A 22,762-nucleotide genomic window follows, 5' to 3' on the forward strand; every position below is an offset into this window, starting at 1 on the left:
TTTTCTTCATACTCTTTGTTTTATCATTCTACAAGAATTGGGATGATGCCACTGTCAAAAATAAATTATAGCAAATTAAGCTTTTGGTTCCTTGCATATCATGGACTTCCGCAAAATAACGCTTGCTTCTATAATACATGATAAAAAGTCGCTGATTTGACTAGCAGCCATCCTTCCTATTATTAGAATTAGAAGTTTATTTTAAACTAAGCATGAAAAAGCTATAAAGGAACACTCTACAACCTGCGTTGGGCGGCTGTAGCTAGGACACTTTGAACCAGACCAGGACTTGTAATGACTTATTGTTAGCCGAAATGTTGACTTCATTAATTAATGATGAAGGGATTAATGAGTTAATGCCCAGCTATGGTGATAAAACGTAGTTATTACAAACTGTCTTCTGGCACAATGCTTAGACATTCCAAGATCTATCTTGGCGCGCTCAATATTACCATGTTTTAAAGATTTTAACTTTGAAGCAAAAAAGGAACAAAAACCTTTTGGAGACGTCTCTCAACAAGCTTAAAGTTTCATAAAACGAAACTTACTGGAAATCCTATCACCATGTAAAGGATTATTTAAATGATAAGAAAGCTTAGGAATGCGTTTCTTAACAACTCCGATAGCTTGTAAAGCACTCACCCAAAATTTGACAATCGAAAAGTGACAAAGACAAGGTAGGTAAGTACTACTTTGAATAATTCTGTGACTTTGACATTTTATGACAAGAATGTTTAACTACGCTGACTTGAAGACAGTCAGCAATGCTCGTACAATTCACAAAAGATATGAAAAGAAATCGACCAAGCTCAATCATAAAAGTGGATATTTCACTGGTGAAAACAAAGAATATTCTCACAGTTTCAAATTATTGAAAGTTTTATGGTAATGTTACCCAAAAAGCCCCTATCGAGGATCAGGACATAGTTAGGGGCACGGTAAGCTGATTCGGTACGAAAATCCATTCCTTGCACAATAGTATCCGAACAAACTGTACAATAAAACTGTCTTAACCTGTTAATTTGACATCTTGGATTGGACTGAAATCGCTCCCGCGTCGGACATACCTTGCTCCTGGAACTTTTACGATCCAGACCTACACATGACTATTAAATCCAGCAACATCATAGAAGATGTCGTAGATTTTAGGATTACAGCCCACTTATAACATATACAAGGTAAGGTATTGTGTAAATGCTTCTTGTAGCATCCTTGCACACAGATCTAATTCACTCAGAATTAATAACCATGTTACAATTACGAATAACTATGAAATTAAATCACAACCCCTAAACAGATCTTAAGTTCTGATACATCAGGCTGGATCAAAGTTATTATTCGAAATATAGAAATTCGATAGATTTGAAATGAATTTTTGTCCGCTGAATTAGTTTCTGAACCAACAATTTTGAAAAATAAATGGGTTGTTTTATTTTAAAAGTATAACCATGCATCTTCTGCCACGAGCAGAGCATATGAAAATTTTTGTCATGTGACTTTGAACTGGAAAACGATTTTAACAGTTAACATTAAATTTTCCATGTAGGAAAGCTGTCTTGTTTAAGATTATAAATTTGCTACACCGGGCACGGCTAGGTGCGAATAAATCTAGCATTTCATTCTAAAGTCTTTCTCCGCCATACGAGTATGCGGTTAGCAAATGCTAATTCAGAGGAATGCCAAGTCTAGAAACATAGTCGGCATGACCGTTGTTTTGTTGCAAAACTGAAAATGTATTTAGACTATGATCCAGGATTGAAACGTACAAAATACTAAATAACTATTAAATGTCCCAACTTTGAAAGCATGTTTCTGAGAAGGAGCAATCTTAGCTTTAGGGGACATGACATGAAGCTACATGTCAATTATCAGTGTCAAATTCATTAAAACACTTTCTGACCAACAGAGTCGGTCACATATGGAATAAATTGCCCAAGGATGTAGTTATGACAAGCTCTGTTAACCAGTTCAAGAAAACATTAAACAAACATTCGGAAAACTCGAAGCACCTCTGATATAGACGAATCAGCGAAAGCTGCTTAGTCTATTATAAATAATAATAAATAATGATAATAGTAATCTGGTAGCCACGATGCCAGTTCCCAGAGAGGAGCAGATTGCGTCCTCTTCTGTCATAAGTCCATGCCAGACGAAAAAGCTGACCATGTACACAAAAGTATCACCTCATTTCCAAGGTGGAAATGAGGTGATACTTTTAAATAAACTCTAACATCCTGTTGACTTTTCCATCAAATGCATTGCTCTTAGCATACACGCATTTACATCAAAAATATATTGATTGATTGAAACTTACAATAACCGGAAATTTCTCCTGGAATGCATCGGTTTGGTCCAAGGCTCGACAAGAGAAGTCTGCCCATCAAGCACGAAAACGCGATGTCCATGCAACGTTGTTTGTGAGAGAATAAGCTGCAAAAGGCATGTAGATGGAAGAAAGGAGATTCTGATACCATCATCTCAAATCCTTCGCTTCATGCAGACCAATAATATGAGGGAAGGTGCAAAAACCTGCTATTCTTCAGAAAATACAGTCTTGAGAGCCGAAATAGTGGGTCACGTGGACGCAAGCCGCCACTGTTGGCGCAAACATACACTCGCACTCGCGTACTGCAGCGGGTGTCACTCACGTACGAAGTTCGCACGCTCATGTCAGTCACTGAACAAATCTACCTGATCAGTTGATCACTTGGCAAGCTCATATAAACCACAACGATATGACAAGTATAGATTCATTAGATTAGTTGTAAATAGTAAAAATATTATTATATAATTCAAACTATTTAACCCTTCTCATTTAGTGAAGACAGCCGTGCTCTGTAGTGAGCTGGTGGTGCGTTTATCATGATAATGAATTTAGGTTAACTTATCCATTGAATTAGCGTGTAATGATAGAATTAAGTTTTCTAAATAAAATTAATAAATTGCTTTGTTGGCTTTCCTTTCATGTTATTTATAGGCACCTTTACTTGGTCAGAAGTATGGCTCCTTTAGCTTGAGAGATGTGAATAACACAATGTTATAAACTTAATACTTGCTGCAATTAGCCAGCAGCAAGAGAGCGATAGCCAATTCAAGATGATTGCATTGCTCACTGTACACACTGTAGATGTCAATTTATGGCAATAGGACTGCGATGTTCGGATGACTCCCATTAAAAATATCGGGAGCTTGTAAAAAGCGGTATGCGGTACGCTTTATGAGATATAAGAATATATTTATATTTCTATGTGTAATTTCGGAGCTTTTACTCTTCCCAATTTGTTTGTTACGTGACGCAAGTGGCCTCTGAAATTTATATCAATATATTTGCATTCGGTATCGCTTAGAACCCATACCTTCGTTAATAAGGTCATACAAAAGACCATAAAATTATTTACGTCGTGACTGAAACGAGAGCAGCTGTGCTCCTAGCAACGACTACCCTGCAAGGGCAAGTAGGCATGAACCATTACAAACATATGCACGAGGTGTGCTAACCAGCCCGCGTAGTTCAACTGTGCCTACGAGGCGTAGCTAGATTTTTAATCGGCCAAAACATTAGGTCATAAGCCTGTACCTGTAAAATTGAGTTGACCAAGAAGAACCAAAGGAGGTTTCGAAGCAAAAACAGGTATAACGGAGCGTAAACCTTAGCATAAATATCGGTGGCGCCCAAGAGCGACTGATTGATATTCCACTGAGACCATAACAATGTCATGCACACTCCCGCGAGGAGTTGCTTACTTGACTTTTACACTGCGCCTGCGAGGCGTAGTTAGCTTATTAAATGGCCCATGCACTCCCACGAGGAGGCATTTAATTTCTAAGCTGCACCTGCGAGGTGGATCTAGGTTTTTTAAATGGCCTATGCACTCCCTTGAGGAGGCATTTAATTTCTAAGCTGCACCTGCGAGGTGGATCTAGGTTTTTAAAATGGCCTATGCACTCCCGCGAGGAGGCATTTAATTTCTAAGCTGCACCTGCGAGGTGGATCTAGGTTTTTTAAATGGCCTATGCACTCCTGCGAGGAGGCATTTAATTTCTAAGCTGCACCTGCGAGGTGGATCTAGGTTTTTCAAATGGCCCATGCACTCCCGCGAGGAGGCATTTAATTTTTAAGCTGCGCCTGCGAGGCGGAGTAAGATTCTTAAATGACCAAAAACACTGCCATGTATACTCCCACGAAGAGCCATTCTGTTTTCCAATAATTTTTAAGCTGCGCCTGCGAGGCGGAGCTAGATTCTTAAATGGCCAAAAACACTGCCATGTATTCTCCCACGAAGAGCCACTCTGTTTTCCAAAAATACGCCTGCGTGGCGAAGGTAGATTTATAAAAGGCCTTTTAACATTTCTTTGAGCCTTACACTTTCGCTTCTCTTAGGTAACTCTAATACCGTTGTTCTGAATATAACCATGAATAGAATTCAAATTCAAAATGTTTTTATTCAATTAGACTTATGCCAGTTCTTTTGAATCGTAAAAGGCATCTACCACGGATTCAGTTCATGAAAGCCGGTCAAATTATCAACATATCGTGAGAGATAATATATTTATCGTGGTAGGTGGGTAGGCACGAAAGTTTTACATCATTTAATAAGCTATAAAATTTGTTCACTTTCAATAGGCTCGATTAATCTGAAAACTGGTACCTGAACCTTTTCCTTTCAATGTAATCAATTATGTACTTTTAATCTGCAAGAATCTAAAAGTAAATGAAAACGGAAGCACCGGTACTACCGGATACCTTTTATATTAAATCATAAATAGCATTAGTTTTTTTTTTTTTTTTTTTTTTTTTTTTTTTAACCAATAAATATTTCAACATTTCTTTCCATAGAAATGATAGCATTTAAAAATACGAATGACGTGAATGTACACGACGTTGCGCGTTGCGCTGCACATTGTTCTTACCTACCCACAAGATTAAATACTATGTACCTACATTACCAATTTGGTATTATGCTGGTTTCTATAGTTTTATTTTTATTGTATAGCTATAATTAATTAACTCAGTGCCAGGTAAAACCAACTGTGGTTTTTATGGCGCTGAATGTAACAAAAATTGCAAATGTTTCAAAAACTACCTACCTTATGAAGTAGTTTTCCGTTCACAATGAATTGTTGGAAATTATATAGGATTCATTGACGGTAGCTTAATAAAATCGATATTTGACTCATGCGATGTCAAACTATCTGTTGAGTCATGTATTTAAATTAACAAACTACCTCTAAGATGACATTTTCATAAATAGCCAATGAATTTAGCTATGCAGTAAAATTTTGCTTAAGAAATAAAAGTATTTCTATACTCAAACATTTACAAGAATTAAATAAATTGAAAAACTCACGTGATCTGGTTTACAACCTCTATGAAATATTGTTAAGTAATTATACTCTTGCATGAGTATTATAATACTTTATCCAATGCAGGTAATTTTTTCTCCAGAGTGCTGCATTTTAGCAAGCACAACCGTTCTCGGCGGGAAACAAAACGCCAATGAATAAAATAACGCGGCCACTTTGGGCCACGCTTCGCACTGCTAGGCGGTGGTGGTGAAAGAGAGGGACAGCGCTATATGATAGAGCGAGATAGATGCGTTAAGGCGGGACAAATGACGTCTATCTCATATTGTTTAAGCATCGAGTAAGGTACAGTCAAATTAATAAAAGATTTATTTATTTAAATAGCTTTTAAAAACTCTTAGTGTTGTAAAGCAAAATGTTATACATTTCATGCATACAATATTTTCATTTCAACTTAAAATTACATTTAATTTGTAATTCCACCTTCACAGTATCAATACTATGGCCGTAGCCAGGAATCGATTGCGGGAGAGGTTTTATTAGGGCCGGAACTGAATCCTGTCATGAGGAAAAAAACATTCGCTCAACTTTATGGGCTAATTACCTGGTTAGTGGAATTTCGCCTTTCAATTTGACAGTGAGATAAAATACAACAATAAAAAAGCGCGAGCGCAGTGAGCGTAAGTGTTTTTGGTTCAATACAGAAAAAATTAAAGTGAAAGGGAAACGAGTGTAGCCATAGCAAGATTTTATTTTTAAAGCTTCCTATCCATACTAATATTACGAATACGACAGTATATCTATTTGCCTATCTATTTGTTACCCTTTCATGGCCCATCTTCTTTACCAAAATTTTGGTACTTACTATTCAGAGGTAACTTGCATCCCAGACATTTTTTTTAGGCGGCTTTTTAGCCCGGAAAATCCCCCACGGAATTTTTAAAAATCTAAATTCATGCAAACGAAATTGCGGGCTTTACACCAAGTAATAGAAATTCAAAGCGCGAGTGAACTGAGCGCGAAATGTTTGATATATTTCCAAAAAAAAATTGGTAAGCAAATGCAAGAAATAGTGTAAGTATTATTTTAGGCTTAGGTTTTTGACGGCTTCCCAGGCGCAGTCGCCATTTCAAAATTTCTGGTCTGGTGGGAGGCTTCGGTCATGGCTAGTTATATGGTTAGTATGGCCCTAACGGCCAAGAAATTAGTAACCAGTAAAATACGGGGCCTCTGGCAACCCTATTCGGAAAACACTGTCACATTCAAGTTAATGTCAAATATTTTGTTTTCAATTACAGAAAGCTGCATCAATCATTATTACAATATTTTCTTTGTTGTGATTGGCTGAATTTTTGAGTTTCAGCCAATAAACAGACTGTTTGCCAATTAAACGTCATAACAATATAAATGCCAGAAAGTTTAACCAAATAAAACAAACTTAATGAGAACCTAGTGAGAATGCAAACGGCACACAATTTATAATACATATTATGTTAGTCGTATATAATAGATATTATAGTAGTCGTTCACTTTGGTAATAGTCAGATTGTCATCAGTAAAATTGATATTGGTTGATGTATCGTAAATTATTGTTTCGGTGACAAATATTTTTATTATCTATTTATCTTTGAACAGAATAGAATAGAATGAAATGGAATGGAATACAATGATAAATTTTTATTCCTGTAAATTTTTAGCTAAACTTCAAAGTGTTTTTGGATGGTCAGAAAAATTTACCACTGGTTCGGAATGCCGTTCCTACGTTTTCTAGGGTTTCGTACCTCAAAATGAAAAACGGAACTCTTATAGGATCACTTTGTTGTCTATCTCTCTGTCTGTCGTGTGTGTCAATAAAACCTCTAGGGTACTTCCCGTTGACTCAAAACCATGAAATTTGGCAGGTAACCTAACTGCGTAATTTTGGGTAGTTTTTTTAATCGATAAAGAAAGTTTGCGACATTGTTCAATAAAATATTTGGATTCCAACTCCTCAATCCTAATGTTGCAGGGGACCTGACTACTAAAGCTAATGGGATTTAAAAAGTGTCGATTATTAATTGATATTGAAGGTATCTATACCAAGTAAACACTTTGTCGTTGACCTCAACCCTGATGCTGTAAGAAATTGCATTCCTAAATCCTGGTGATCCCTCGGGATTTGAAAAGGATCATCCGTTTAAATATTCTTACGTGATACAGAAACAAGTTGCATCCCGGGGACGGGCTATTACGGAGAGGCAACTTTTGTTCTGGGAAATGAAAGGATCGGGTTTTTAAAAACCTAAATCCACGCGAGTGAAGCTGCGGGCATTAGCTAGTTGTAAATATATTTAGAAGCTACTATAAGATAATAGATAAGGTACTTATTTCCTTATATTTTTATTGTATGGCAGCGCGCGGTTTTAAATTATAAATTGCACGTCCTGTCCTTTTCTGTAATACATTTTTTTCTCAATATCTACCGCTTTATCTCATAGCAAGAGTCCGTAAGACATAATACAGTGAAAATAGGTAAAATATACAATTTTTGCAGTTTCCACGTCAGTACCTGTTGAATTTTTCTAACAGTGTAAGCAGCAGAGCTGAGTTTACCATCAAGTGTTGATATGTGGGTGTTCCATAGAAGCTTTGCATCTAACATTATACCGAGAAACACGGGGTTTTCCTTTATTTTCAACATATGATTATTTATCAATGAATTTATGTCATTTAAGGTCCTGGTATTGGGCAGTGTGAATTCAACACACTTAGATTTCTTTGCATTTGGAAGTAAATTGTTAGCAATAAATCAGAGAGTGACCTGTGATATGGCATTACATATAGTATACATTGTCAAAAATTATAATATTAAAGCTGTGCGTATTGCGTGAGGAATAGGTTGCAAGAGAGTTGCAACTTGCAGGGTTTGATGCATGCGCTATTGCCAGCAAACATGAGACATATTTTTATCTACAGGCAACGTCTGAGTAGGTAACGCATACGTCTAACGCAAGTTGAAATGTACCAGTGTATTTAGTTAGACCTATCGACAAGTTTGGAGTTGGGTGCAGTCTAAATGTGGCCCGTGTGTTTAGACTGTCAGTTTCTGTCAGTTTCACGTGTCATCCCCCGCACTTCACCACCCCGCTTGCACAAATCGAGACAGCACGAAATTTTCAAGATTTCTGGGTGTAATTTCTGGTTTTCGTAGTTCCCACATAATTATAACAATATAAAATATATAACGATAATTTTTTTACTACATAATATTCATTAAATTTTCTAGGTCTGTGGTTTTTCCAAATTTCATTAAATTGCTTCGTTGTCTAGAAAAACGAGCACAAAGTTGGGCCTTTTTTTAAAGAAAAATACAAATCTTTGAGCCCCTGTAATTTTAAAACTACATATTTTTAGAAAAATCTAAAACACCACAGACACAGATATTAGTTTCTAGAATATGTCTGCAAAATTTCATGGACTTTGGTTGCTTAATATTCAAATGAAATGGGAACTACGATTGTATGGAGTAAGTGACGGAGAGAGCTCTGTTAACTGACAGCCTAAATTTTCATCGAAATAACTTGAAAACCGGTCAAGTGCGAGTCGGCCCCGCACACGAAGGGTTCCGTATCATTGTACAAGAAACAGTAGCACTTGATTTTTTTAATTTTCATGGCAGCCATTTTGAACTTTTTAGTATCTGTTGACATACATTCTATGAATATTTTAACTCTCTACCTATTACGGTTCACGAGATACAGCTCGCTGACAGACTGATAGACGGACGGATGGACGAATGCACGCGGAGGCTTAGTACTAGGGTCATGTTTGCCACCTTACGGGTACGACAACCTAAAAATGACGGACGACACTCTCTCTCTTCTTCTCTTCTTCTCTCTGGGCCGGTTTCCGCACTTAAACGTTTCCGTCTGTTGTGCGTGTGTTGCCCCTCCCCGCCGAAGTCTAAAAATGGCGGACAATTTCTACAAACTATCATCCTCCATAATTTCAACACATAACTAAACAAACAACTGTCTTTGTGATATTGTTATATACCAATTAGTGCTCAGAACCTGTCTGGCTTTTCTTCATTGCCACAACACGTTAGGGTTGTATAGCATGATAGCCACAACACAAATTCTTTCTGTGATTGCCACATGTCGTGTTTTCAATGAGTTTTGAGGTATGTTTTCGCTCATAAGCATAACATTTACAACAGAAAGTTCAGATCAAATTGTGACAAGTACCAATGGGGATTTACAGGCAAAACTGATCTCAGAGGGTGCCACAAGAGGTCCGGTAAATGTCAAATTAAAATTGTTTGTTTTGTTTGCTAGCTTTGCTAAGAATTGTTGATATTGATACATTATAAAATTGTATCATGCATTATTTGAAGATGTAGAAGCTGGAAGCTCATACAATTAAAATTATGGTGTTTGACAGCTCAGTATAGCAGGTTCCATAGATGATAATTACCTCTATGGCCGTAGTAAGTACAATAAAACTATTACTAGGCATCGTACTAATTTCTAGGTAATTACATAGAAATTTGTTACAAAAATTTAATTCTATGCACTGGATTGCCCATTCCAAACAAGAATATTTATGTGAGTTACAACTTTTGCTTATAACTTCATTGCCAGTGTTCACTGAAATGAAAAAATATACCTGGTATGGTCAGTGGGGTGCTTCAAGCACCCCACTGACCATACCAGGAATTAAAATTGTGTTAATTGGTCTTCTTGTTGACACTATGTTGACAGATCTTATCCCTAACATTTCGTTCAGAGTACACTAACATGATGCCCACTGCTATTATCAGCGAGATGGCGAAATTCAAGTTGCTTCAAAATCAGTTGGTTGGCAATAGCAAGGCCAGCATACTTATATATTAGTAGAGGTCAATGCCAGTGTTATATTATTAAGTGTGACATCTCCAAAGAACACAATTTCTGCTCAGAATAATCATTTTAAAGATTTTATTTCCATATTAACAATAACACTGGTTACACCATTAGTCACTTTTTGCAACTACATAAATGTAAGTGGACCTTGGTGTCTGTGAAGTTTGAATGTACATAAGAATATTTCATTTTTGGATTGATGATACCTACCTCAGTGATGCAGTGTACTTAAACATCTTATTTGTTTAGAAAACCATATATAAATCTCATTAAGTCTTTAAACAATTAATATACAAATATGTTATTCCATACATTTAGCCAAATGGCACAAAATTTCAAACAAAGTCCAAGAGCAATTACTTATAGTTGATTACAAAAATATAAATACTCTCTACAAAGATTTGAAAGTTAAAAGCTATACCTTTAATAGCTGAACGTTTATCGACAAGTCTGAGAAGTCCCGGGCGTGGTGGCTTTAATGAAATTACGAAATCAAAATGTAATAGGTACTTAAAATATTATTGATAGGTAGGTAGGTACTAGGTACCAACTATGTGTACACAAAATCTTATGTGACTCGAAAATGATTCATCTACATCATTAGGGCTGGGTTCAAGTCTGAACCTTGGAACTTTTCGATCCATACAAGGCAATTGAAATAAAATTATGCAGATTTAGCCTTTAGGTATGTTTTTTATTTACTTACCTAGTAAACTGTACACATAAGTACATGCCAGTCTAACAGTCCAACATCTCTATAGTAATGATACCGTAGTGAAGTTTTTTATAATAATACACTGTTTTCATATGTTCAAAACACCTGCATTACATTATTTTAGCTCACTAAATTATCTGTGCTAATTTTAAAGAATACACCACATAAACTGAGCCTCCGTTATTCCAAGTTATTTTTATTTTATCCTCTGACAGTGACATTTGTTATTTTTCATCTTATGTTGGCATTATTTGATTGAGTGGATTCCACAGAGTACTTTTTACATGGATGATTCCATAGAGTAAACTATTCATTCATAAAGCTATTATTCATTGCTCAGACTTGAAAGAAACGAAGACTTCGTCTGTAGTGGCGTTCGCTGGCGCGCGTGTTGTGACTTTTTGGAGTGTTTTTTTTGTTAAAAGTGACTGGAAAGCGCTCTAAGGAGGTGCCGTGCGTATGTCGGCGAGCGCCAGCACAGACTGGGTCCATACTTGTATAGTTTAGCTAACTTGTTACAAATAACTACAAACTTGACATTGGCTAATCATTGTAAAAGCCAGACGAGAGTGAAAAAAAAAAAAAAGAAACGAAAGAAAGGTAGACTTGCCATCTAACTATGATTTTTTTCGTGTATATGCATTATGCATCTAACAAGTTCACCTTTTGCCTGAGATTTACAAAGATTATGTTGGTAATCACTACATGTGGTATGATGTACCTATGGTGATTCCTTTATTTTTCGCTCTATTCCAAAATCTAAAATACACACAGTGGCGACGGGTAACTTTAAAATATGTTTATACTGTTACTGATTGCTGAACCTTGTGCCCAGATACTTAGATGAATTAAACACCCAGATTTCAATTCTACAATTTCGAGAGCAAGACTCCTTACGATTACTGGGTGGAGTGGAACATGGCTTAAGACAATATAATTTTCGTCTTGATAGACTTGGGAATATGCGCTTATGTTCATTTTTAGGCCAACATTAGTGTTGTGAAACTCTGCTGAGGTCATTGAGTATCTGGTTATAGGTCTCTTTATAGGTACTCATTATCGTTTGTCGATCGGGCATCTCTCTTGCAACCCCAACTTTCCACCAAATCGAAGGCTTAGTATCTACGTATGATGCAAAGTGAGTGGGTGTGAGTTAAATACTCTTCAATCATCACTCAATAATTTGCCACAGAGTGTGGTTGTGTGCTGCAGTGTTAGTAGAAATGAATAAGATAAGGTACGTCTATATTATTTGTGATAGGTAACTACCCATTTTCAGTCGGATAGATCGGTAGATATACAAAAAAATATAAATATTGTACCTACCCACAAATCAAAGGTGAAATCCGCAAACTACATCTAACTAAGTAAAATAATAAATAAATTTAAAAAAACCTTTATTTAAATCGATACAGTCAATTTTGCAGGCGAGCCTGGTGAACTCAGGTGAAACTCGGGCTGACAACTGCACTTGCCACAAACACACTCGCCATTGTCCAGCCCCGATATCACGTGTTATTCTTATTAGGGGATAAATTATAAGGCTTCTGGTTCTTCCTCTAGTTACAGGCGGGTCCGGTGAACCCGGGTCGGCAGCTGCACTTGCCACAAACACACTCGCCGTGGTCCGGCCCCGAGCAGAGCCGGCCCTTATTCATATCGCACGAGAAGTTGTCGCACTCGCAGAACTGACCCGATATCACCTGTATAAAGTGTAAACAATAGGTACTTGTATCTAAAAAAGTAATATTTGCTCCAATAAAATAACCAAAATAAAAATTCAAAAATAAATACGTAAGTTTTTTTATGGTTCCGCCATAAATTATCTACTAAGTATGTGCCGCGCTTTGTTAGCTAAACATTCGATGGCTAAGATCTATGATAGAGCATACTATAACTTTGCTCAGACTTTACAACAGAGCGCATTTCAGAGACAGGGCCCACCTGAAGTCGATCCTCCATTATATTGCACGCGCAAGCGCCACAGACGCAAGTGCCGCGGTCGGAGCACAGCGGGCCGGAAGTGGCGTTGGTCGGCCGGCAGCCGCTCTCAGGTTCCAATGGTACTTCGCCGTCCGTGTAGCACTCGCAATAATTGCCGAAGTAACCGGGCTTGCAAACACACACGCCACACTCTGAGATTCCGTGACCGTTGCAAACTTCGGGACGGCCATCGTACGCCTATAACAGGAAGAAAATTAAATTACCTACCCATCGCCGGCCCACTACTGAGAACCAAGTGCGGATTGGCACTTCAGAACAATGAAAATTTTCAGATATATAAGTTTCCTCACGATGTTTCTTTCACCATAAGCGGTGATAAGCGATAATCTAGTCTATAACTACTACTACTAGCTAGTAGCCACGTACCTACTTGACTAGAAATTACCTACACAGGAAAAAATATTGTACTTAAGAGGAAGTGCATACCTGCCAGCAACTTTTGTAACAAGTCATTGAAGAGAGATAAAATTGCTGCATTGTTATTTGTTACACCAATATACACATAGTTAAAGGGGTTTCATTTTCATTCTGAACATTTCACGAAGAAAGCCTAGGCAAGTATCACATTTCTCTATGGAATCGGTAGGTTGCCTGTGCGAAACCAGACAGGTCAACTCACAGAATACTATAACCCTATCGGGCGTCAATACAACATACTTACATGATGTCCAGGATGCTCGCAAGGGCAGTCACACCGCATTTCAACTTCTACATTGATGCTGTCAAACGCCCCGCTGGGGACGGGGTAAATGGCAAAACTTTGCTTCCATTTTCTTGGATCTTTGGGACACTCTTTCAAAGTGATCGCAGCGGTGAATTCAACCACATCATTTACCTACAAATAGGAAGGTATATAACTTACTATTTACCCATAGCTTAATATTAGCTAGGTATTAATATTAGGTAGGTAGCTTAATATACCTATTGGCATGCTTTGCAATGCGACTCTCGGGTAGGTTCTATGTTAGAAACCTTCATTCGGGTGATCGACGCGGTGAAAGCACAGACATACTGACAAATATAGCTTTTTATATACGTAAATGCTTTGAAATGTGACTCACACGAAAGAGAGTAGGTACGATCTGGTAGTTAGGTGAGTACCTGCTACGCCAGAAACCTTCACGCAACTGTCATTTCACTCCCTGATCAGTTGGGCGATTCAAGAACACTCTATTCGGTAAGTTATGGTCCGATAAAATGTATTTTTCAATGAAAAGTAGGTAACTAGGTACATCTTATCGAAAGATAACTTACCGAATCGAGTGTTCCTGAATCGTACGGCAGACCTAAGGCTTAATGCTTTTAAACACTAGCTGATGCCCGCAACTACGTCTGCGTGGATTCAGGTCGTTACAAATCACGGAAAAACTCGTTGATTTTACTACTGCAATAAATAATAATTATTTCATTAATACTTAGATAAACCTACATTCGTGTTTTAATACCCCTTCTTATTATACAACAGATGCATATATAATATTATAACTATTAACTATTAAGTACTGAGGATGCCCGCGACTTCACCCGCGTGGATTTCGAAGTTTTTAAATCCTATAGGAACTCTTTGATTTTCCGGGATAAAAAGTAGTCTATGTCCTTTTCCGAGATGTACCCCAAGTCTGTACCAAATTTCATCAGAATCAGTTCAGTGGTTGGGCCGTGAAAACGTAGGAGACAGACAGACAGACACACTTTCGCATTTATAATATTAGTTAAGTATAACATGGGTAGTGATTATTTTAATTTAAGCCTACCTTAAGTCCATCACATTTGTTTGTCTGCACAACAGTGTCCTTGCTGCCTAGACACGATGAGTAGTACGATATTTGCAGCGCATCACTCGACGTATCTTTCATCTCCACTGACGTGATTATTTTCTATATCAAAAAAGTTACGAAATTTTATTGAAAAATCTATAACATATTATTTGGGTGCTAGGCGCTTGCAAAATAATAATCTATTAGAATAATAATATATACCAAACATGTACCTATAATTATAGCCAGATACACGTGATTATTCGTGGGCCCGTGGCTCCCAAGATGATGACGCTAAGTCATATATAATACTGATCATTAATAATTGATTTTTTTTTTTTTTACGATCAAAACGATGATTAAATTTTTATTCAGAAAGTAATAATACAGATTTTCACAAATGTTAAAAATACTTAAATATAAAAATTATAAAACAAATATATCATCCAAATCACTGTAACGAGGCAGGGTGCCCAGAACGCTGGCTGCGTTACCTCGTTGAATGGCTAGACTAATATGCTGACCAAGGTAACTGCCAGATTTCCGGTCACCCGTGGACTCCACAAGACGGGATGACAGGTCCTTAAAAAAGGATCTGGCATCCTCGCCCCACGAACCCATGGTCTCCACTCCAAAAGGCACAAATATGAAATTATTTTCTATATTTTCATATTTGCGCCTCTTGGCCCTTTCTGCCTTAGTGGCTGCCGTTCCGGCCGCCACCTGTATGTCACCTGTATGTGAGACAGCGCCAGTGTATCAACACACGTGGCATGCCATACAAGCGACCTTCCTTGTTTCCACGGAACCAGAGTCATACCGTCTGGTCTCTTGCCATCGCTACGTGCCAAACCATTTGGTTCTAATACTGCAGGCACTTTAGCTGTGATAAGAGACCTACGTATGACTCCGTTCAGGGAAGCATGACGGGAGAAACGACCGGCACTTTTGGCACATGCAAGGCCATGGTTATAATTATTGAATTACATATTAATTTCTGGAACAGGGCATTATATTTTTTTATATGTCGATGGTACCATTCATCTATGGTCCGATGAGTATGGACCTTGTATGGACCCAGCAGAATCAAAATCAACATCAAAATATTTTGCTCCGCCCGCGAAATTCAAATTTAATTTGGTTTTTCGCAATTTGTAAACTAATACGACAAAGTATACTCATGGTATTCTCATTCCGACAATGGCAGTATCATCTTCACAGGTTTACATAAAAATCTTTACTTAAAAGATGAGTTTGACGAGTCGATACTATAGCTAATTTCTTAAACGTTCAAGTAATTTTTTTTATATAAACACGTGGAGATGATACTGCCATAGGCGCAATTAGAATGCCATAAGCCTACTTTGTTTTGTTTTCGTTGCTTGTAATTATTTACAAATTGCGAATAACCAAATAAAATTTAATTTCGCGGGCAGACCCGTCGTAGGACCTACTTGTAATTTCTTGTAAACTTTTGCTGCAGGCCAAATCCACGCTTTTTTATAATTTACAAAAATCTTCAATTGTATTGCTTTTTTCAGGAGCATAATTTCAATAGATTTTATAAACTTGTCTCAAATGCATTGTGCAACAAGTGTACCTAAATTTAAAATTTATAACACCCCCGACAACTGAAGGTTACAGTAACTTCCAAACAGCTGAACCGATTTTCGTGGATTATAGCTAAGAACACTCTCGATCAAGCCACCTTTCAAACAAAAACAAACTTAATTAAAATTGGTTCATTAGTTTAGGAGCTACGATGCCACAGACAGATACACAGATACACACATCAAACTTCACCCCTCTTTTTAGGTCGGGGGTTTAAAAATATAAGTAGTTTAGTCGAAGTCATCAAAATATGAATGTCTGACATTGTACTGCTCGCGCACGAGGTCCACCACGTTGTCGGAGTCGTCGCTGAGGATGCCGCTGCTGGAGCCCCCGATGGCCTGCTGAGCTGCTCGTACACGCTGATCTGTTCTAGAACAGTGGTCCAGTGCGTTACCTGGTGACTCACATTGTACTGCTCGCGTATGATGTTTAACATGTTGTCCAAGTCGTCGCCAACTGGCAATAAGTTTTGGGCTTGCGCATATGAGAACGACATTTTTAGCATCTGCTCTGTAAAAAAAAATTGCGAATGGGATCTATAATTTCCTAATTAATTTAGTTAATTAATAGTTATGTCTAATTTATATAAATTAATAATAATATGGGCTGAAATTTAGCATTATACCCTGGATTAACACATAGGCTGCTTTTTATCCCGGAAATTTAAAGAGTTCCCACGGGATTTTAGAAAACCTAAATCCACGCGGTCTAAGTCGTGGGCATCAGCTAGTCTTCTATACATATAATAAAATTGTAGAAAAGTGGTGTCTGTACAATGGAAATACATAAAATAAAAGTAGCAGGGGTTGTTATTATATCGATGCCGAACCCGAAATTGTAATTTTTTTTGTCTGTTTGTCTGTGTGTTTGTGCACGCTAATATCAGAAACGGCTTATTCGATTTAGATACGGTTTTCACTAATATATTTAAATGCATTCCCCAGCGTCAACAAAAAAAAAAAAATATATATTGTAGTAAGCTTCACTTAACATTTAGTGTTTATTTCATGTCAATCAGTTCATAAATAAAAAAGTTATGTCAATTTAAAGAATCACGGCGAACATTTTTAACGTACAGAGTACGTACTGTAACTACACGCCTCGCGCCTGAGCGTCCGTGGCTATATAAAGCGCGCTGAGAGCTATTCCACGCGAATGAAGTCGCGGGCACAGCTATCTCCAATAAATGTCTTCTGGAAGCTTATTATAAAAACGTAGGTACACAGTTACCAATAAATGATTTACTAATAAATAGTTACCAATAAATAGCTAACTTTACTTAGCTTGAGAATGAGAAGAGTCCACCAGGCTGGCCAAGTGCAGATTGGCAGACTTCAAACACCTTTGAGAACATTATGAAGAATCAGGCATGCAGGTTTCCTCACGATATTTCCCCTTCATCGTTTTAAAGCGGGTGATATATTTATACCTATTAATTAATTGCCCAAAACGCAAACTCCGAAAGTTAGAGGTGCCGTGCTCGGGATCGAATCCCCGACCTCCAGAATAGGGGGCGGACATCTTAACTACTAGGCTATCAGGCGCTATCACGGCATATAATATTATAGGTAGCACTGTAGCATAGGTAGTGTACACCGACGGATCCAAAACAAAAACTGGCACAGGAGCAGGGGCCTACTGCCAAGAACTAAACATGAGAATAAGTCACGCACTCGGTAAGGACAACTCTGTCTTCCAAGCAGAGTGTGTAGGCATTACAACTGCAGCCATAGCAATGGCAAACCGACAGGTAACAAATTTTAAGATAAACATTAACTCGGATAGCCAAGCTGTTCTCAAAGCTTTGGCTAGATTTTCGACAACCTCTGAACTCATACAAGACTGCCACAAGGCTCTGGAAACACTCGCCATGTCGAATGACATCACCCTACGGTGGGTCAAAGGACATGATGGGGACCAGGGAAACGAGGCAGCGGACGCTTTAGCACGCAGGGCTACGACGCTGAAGGTGACAGGGCCAGAGCCTATGGTACCCATACCCTTCAGTGAGTATAAAACTTGGTTACACGAACTAACACTTAAAGAGCATTCTCATCTATGGGCAAACGCAACTGACTGCAGGCAAGCCAAAGAGGCTTTCCCTAACATAGATATACGACAAACTAACAAACTACTCCGCCTGGACAAAGGTAAACTTAGGAAGGTGGTGGGACTCATAACAGGGCATAGCCCACTAAACAAACACCTTTTCGTTATAGGTGTTACCGACAGTCCTCTGTGCAGGGCCTGCATGGAGGTCGATGAAACACCGACGCACGTGCTCCTGGAGTGTGCAAGCGTGGCAGAACATCGAGAACGCCATCTGGGATCCCCAACCTCACTTCGTGAAGCCCTCGGCAACCTGGGCGGTCTACTTGGCTTCTGGAGCGAGCTTGGATGGCTGGAGTGAAGACTTCGGCGGGGAGGGGCAACGCACGCACAACAGACGGAAACGTTTAAGTGCGGAAACCAGCCCAGAGAGAAGAAGAAGAAGAAGATAGGTAGCACTCACTCATTCGCAACTGTAACGTCACTCTCTGCGGTCTGATTTGTAAGACGTTCTCGCCTTCTGCGGCTCCGTACGCTCCGCCTTTGACACCGCTACTGCTGTTACTGCTACTACTGCTGCTACTGCTACTATTGCTGCTACTCATCGACTCTTCGTAGTAGGAAGATTCCATTCCAGTACCCATTTGACCCTTTGCTGCAATTTTAACAATCAATCTTTTAACTATGTACTCAATAGATATAACAATTTGTATTGGATTTCAGTTTTTGCCGCGATTCCTTGCTAATTTAGTTGGCTTAGGTACTGCAATAACTCATTAGGTACCTAGTAGGTACTTCATTGCAAAAACCATCTACAATCTATGAACTCAGTTCTGAATAGGAAAAGCCGTCTTGACGATATAGATACACACCTCCTAAGAATTTGGAAGTAGGTATTGTATCGTCCGTACAAAAAGAGAATTCACTCTCCATTTTAACTCTGTGTCAACTGTCATGTCAAAAGTAAGGTTCACCCTATGGGTTCACCCATGGTTCACCTTTAAAATAAGGACTAAAATCGTACTTTTGACATGACAGTGAAAATGGCGAGTGAGATCTCATTTTGAACGCATAATACTACTAGTACTTACCTGCATTTACCCTATGAACTAAGTATGACGATAAGTACTATGTAAGATTTGCTACTAAACCTAGTAGATACAACTATATAACAGTAGATAAGATATTATTTACCTCTCGTTAATTCTCGGTTGTACATAGGATCGATTGACTGCTGGTTGTCTGGATTGAATACGTAAGATTCATCGCAGCCTGCGGTGCCGCCTTCGATCGAGGGGTTGAAACATCGGGGTCCGTTATAGTCCTGGGCGAAGCACCATGCACATGACGGCGTTTGCATACAATCGCTACAAATCTTCTTACTCGTACATGGGTTTTCAGCTAACACCTGCTCGGCTACTTCGCTCAAGCTAACAGCCAATAAGCTCATCCACACGTATAGCAGTAGACTCCTTCGTACTAACATTTTTACTTATGTAGGTATTTCTTTTTGTTTTTAAGATAAGTAAATACCTAGTTATCTGTAACAAGTAAACAAAATTAAGGATAAACTTGCCTATTAGTAGTTTTAGTAGTTCACTATCTGTTATTAAATCTATCACCTTTTAGATGATAGTTAAGTTTAAGAGAGCCAATAGACACCGCCTCCAGATTGGAATTTAATGTCTACATTTACCTACCTTTCCTCCAAAATTATTTTTACAAAGCTACAATACTTGGCTTAAAAGATTGAGAGATGACTGCATGTTGGTACGAAAATGATTCGTTACTTATAACAAAAGGTTATCATTGTTTATAATCAAGACAATAATTATAACTATGTTACTAGGTAATGCCCGTGACTTCACCCGCGTGGATTTAGGTTTATTAAAATCCCATGGCAACTCTTTGATTTAACGGACAAAAGTTGCCTTATCAATTTCCGGGATGCAAGCTACCATTGGACTAAAGTTCATACAAATCGGTAAAACGGATGGGCCTTTAAAAACCTCTCTCTTTGGTTTTCCGGGATAAAAAGCCTATGTCCTTCCCCGGGATGAAAGGTGACTCTGTACCAAATTTCATCAAAATCGTTTAAACTTTTGGGCCCTGAAAAACTAGCATACGGACAGATGCACGGACAGGTTATTTAGAAGAGTTCCTGTTTTCTTTTTGAGGTACGGAACCCTAAAAACGTTTATTTTGGAAGTTGTGCCATATATTATCGAGGCGCTTCCTCGCTTCCTCCAAGTTTGAGCATTAACGCCAGAAAAAATGCCTCAAGCAGTAGAAGGGCTGAAATAAACTGTGTGTGAGTGAGGACTACCACACTCACTCACACTGTTTGGGGATGACGGGTTTGGGATAAATAAGAACAAAAAATTAATTTATTCAGGTTTATATTATTAAATTATTTCTCCATGCCTAAAAATATAAAACTATGAAACAAACAGTTTACTTAGCATAGTATTACTATCATAATCATTGCTATTTTTTTTAAATAAGATACTTTAAAGTAGGACATTGCTTCACAATGCCCCCCTGAGCTATGATCGTGGGAGTAGGTAATTAGTAGAGAAGAGATTACTTATTTTCGGTTAGTTCCCGATTGACTGCTGGTTGAGTATTTGGGTTGATTAAGATGAAAGCTTGATCGCAGCCTGCGGTGCCGCCTTCCGTGGAGGGGTTGAAACATCGGGCTCCCTTGAAGTCATGGGCGAAGCACCACGCACATGGCGGCGTTCGCGCACAATCGCTATAAGTAGTCTTACTCGAGCATGGGGCTTGTGCTAGCACCTGCTCGGCGCGTTGACCCAAGCTAACAGCCATTAAGTTGTGCATTAAGCTCATCCATACGCATAATAGAAGGGTCATTCGTACTAACATTTTTATTTGTTTCTCTTAGTTTTAGATAAATATCTGTAACAAAGTAACTAAACTTACAAACTTACAAAGGGGAAGCTTAGTATGGTCAGAATCTGGCCTATAACCTACAGATGACTGTAAATTTTAAATGCGAGCCATTGTGCGCTTACTTTAGAGTTCAAACTGGAATTTAATGTTCGAATATTATGAGAAAACAAAAGCATTATTAATATCTACATATTGGCTAGCCTAGGTATGAAAATTCAAATCCATGATAAACTTACAACATAGGTATTATTACCTAGGTCCTAGGTATGTCACTCTGCTGTTTGTCTGCCGCACACCCGGCCAGTCCGTTTATCACGGATCTCACTCGAAGACGGAATTAGTTGCAGACCTGAAATTTTGATATTTAAATATTAATTTATTAAATATGTAGGTACCTACCTAGATCTTTTTTTAACTAGATAGGTACTTATCTAGTTAAGAAAAGATTATTGTAGGTACATAATAGATAAATGTGCGGAACCCTGCATATAGAGCGCAGCCCACTCCCACTTGGGCGGTTTATATCTCTTTCTGGAAATTATCTTATCTTTAAAGTTGAAAGTTCCTTAACCGAAATAATGTACTAAATTAATGGTAAATTTACCTTACTTCCAAAAATTATTTTGACACGCTACAAATCTTCGGGATATAATTGAGAGATGACCCCAGAGATGACTGCATGTTGTTAAGAAATTACGCGTTATTTATAACAAAAGGTTATCATTGTTTATCAAGAGTCAAAATAAACACAAATAGACGAAGAGCCAGCGCGTGCCACACCTTTTTTATTAAATAAAAGCTGAAAGTTTCTTTGCGTTTTGTCCCCAACACGGAGAGGAACGATCAGCGACTATAAAGTTTGGATGGTGGCTTTGGGAGATTACAGGTAATAAAGATGCAGAAAATCTTGGCAACCACCTGCCAGACGCCGACGTCTGGCAGGGGACTGCCAGTGCCACGACACTAAGTGTCTGGCAATGCTTGACGTGATGCCTATATTATTCCGAAGAAAATATTTAAAAAATTAGAGTTTATATTGACGTAAGATTTTTGTACACTTTATTACCTGTTATCTCCCAAAGCCACCATGATCCAAACTTCATAGTAGCTGATGGTTCCTTGCTGTGTTGGAAACAATACGAAGAGAAACTTTCAGCTCTTATAAAATAACGGAAATCTGGCACGTGCTGGCTCTCTCTCTAAAATAATAATAATAATCATACCTAAGCTACGTACTACCTACTTAAAGATGTTTTTCGGCACTACTCGTTAATTAATTATGTATACCTAAGTGTCGGTTCTAGCCCAGCCATGTACCGCCCGGCAATCAATACCTACCGCGATCAAAATTGAATACTACCTTCTTAGTTACTTAGTTACCTATATTTTCACCAGTGTCAATCAGAAATTAAATGAATGCTTACGCCTTCCATGGACCCGCGGGGTAGACGAGTAAAATTAGTACTTACTTATTTTTTAGGAAGAAAGTGCCTGTTAAAAAAAAATTGCACCTATAGTGCGCG

The 22,762-nt window shown here is 38.2% G+C and overlaps 2 protein-coding genes across 3 annotated transcripts in view; both read right to left on the minus strand.

Annotated features, from left to right (window-relative positions):
* LOC123880928 (integrin beta-PS) overlaps positions 1–11,118 on the minus strand; it is a 32,119-nt gene extending 21,001 nt beyond the window's left edge. The window contains exon 1 of the mRNA XM_045929336.1: positions 10,894–11,118. The gene's annotated coding sequence lies outside the window, so the exon portion shown is untranslated. The remainder of the gene's footprint in view (positions 1–10,893) is intronic.
* A 1,164-nt stretch (positions 11,119–12,282) lies between these two features.
* Positions 12,283–21,974, minus strand: LOC123880931 (integrin beta-PS-like). 2 transcript variants are annotated; one of them, XM_045929349.1, is made up of 9 exons: positions 21,844–21,974; positions 21,493–21,588; positions 19,521–19,867; positions 18,790–18,981; positions 16,684–16,787; positions 14,661–14,783; positions 13,568–13,741; positions 12,847–13,083; positions 12,283–12,605 (listed from the first exon to the last, which is right to left on the minus strand). In XM_045929349.1, the coding sequence occupies exons 3-9, from the start codon at positions 19,810–19,812 to the stop codon at positions 12,462–12,464; spliced, it is 1,266 nt and encodes a 421-aa protein (XP_045785305.1). In that variant the 5' UTR covers positions 19,813–19,867; positions 21,493–21,588; positions 21,844–21,974; the 3' UTR covers positions 12,283–12,461. The 2 variants fall into 2 exon arrangements, 1 of the variants encoding a protein (XP_045785305.1); XR_006799379.1 differs by lacking the exons at positions 12,283–12,605; positions 12,847–13,083; positions 13,568–13,741; ... (2 more) ...; positions 18,790–18,981; positions 19,521–19,867 and adding an exon at positions 20,709–21,245 and having other exon boundaries at positions 21,844–21,934.
* Between the last annotated feature and the right edge of the window lie 788 nt (positions 21,975–22,762).

Source organism: Maniola jurtina, chromosome 3 (assembly GCF_905333055.1).
Source record: "Maniola jurtina chromosome 3, ilManJurt1.1, whole genome shotgun sequence".
Taxonomy (NCBI): Eukaryota; Metazoa; Arthropoda; class Insecta; order Lepidoptera; family Nymphalidae; genus Maniola; species Maniola jurtina.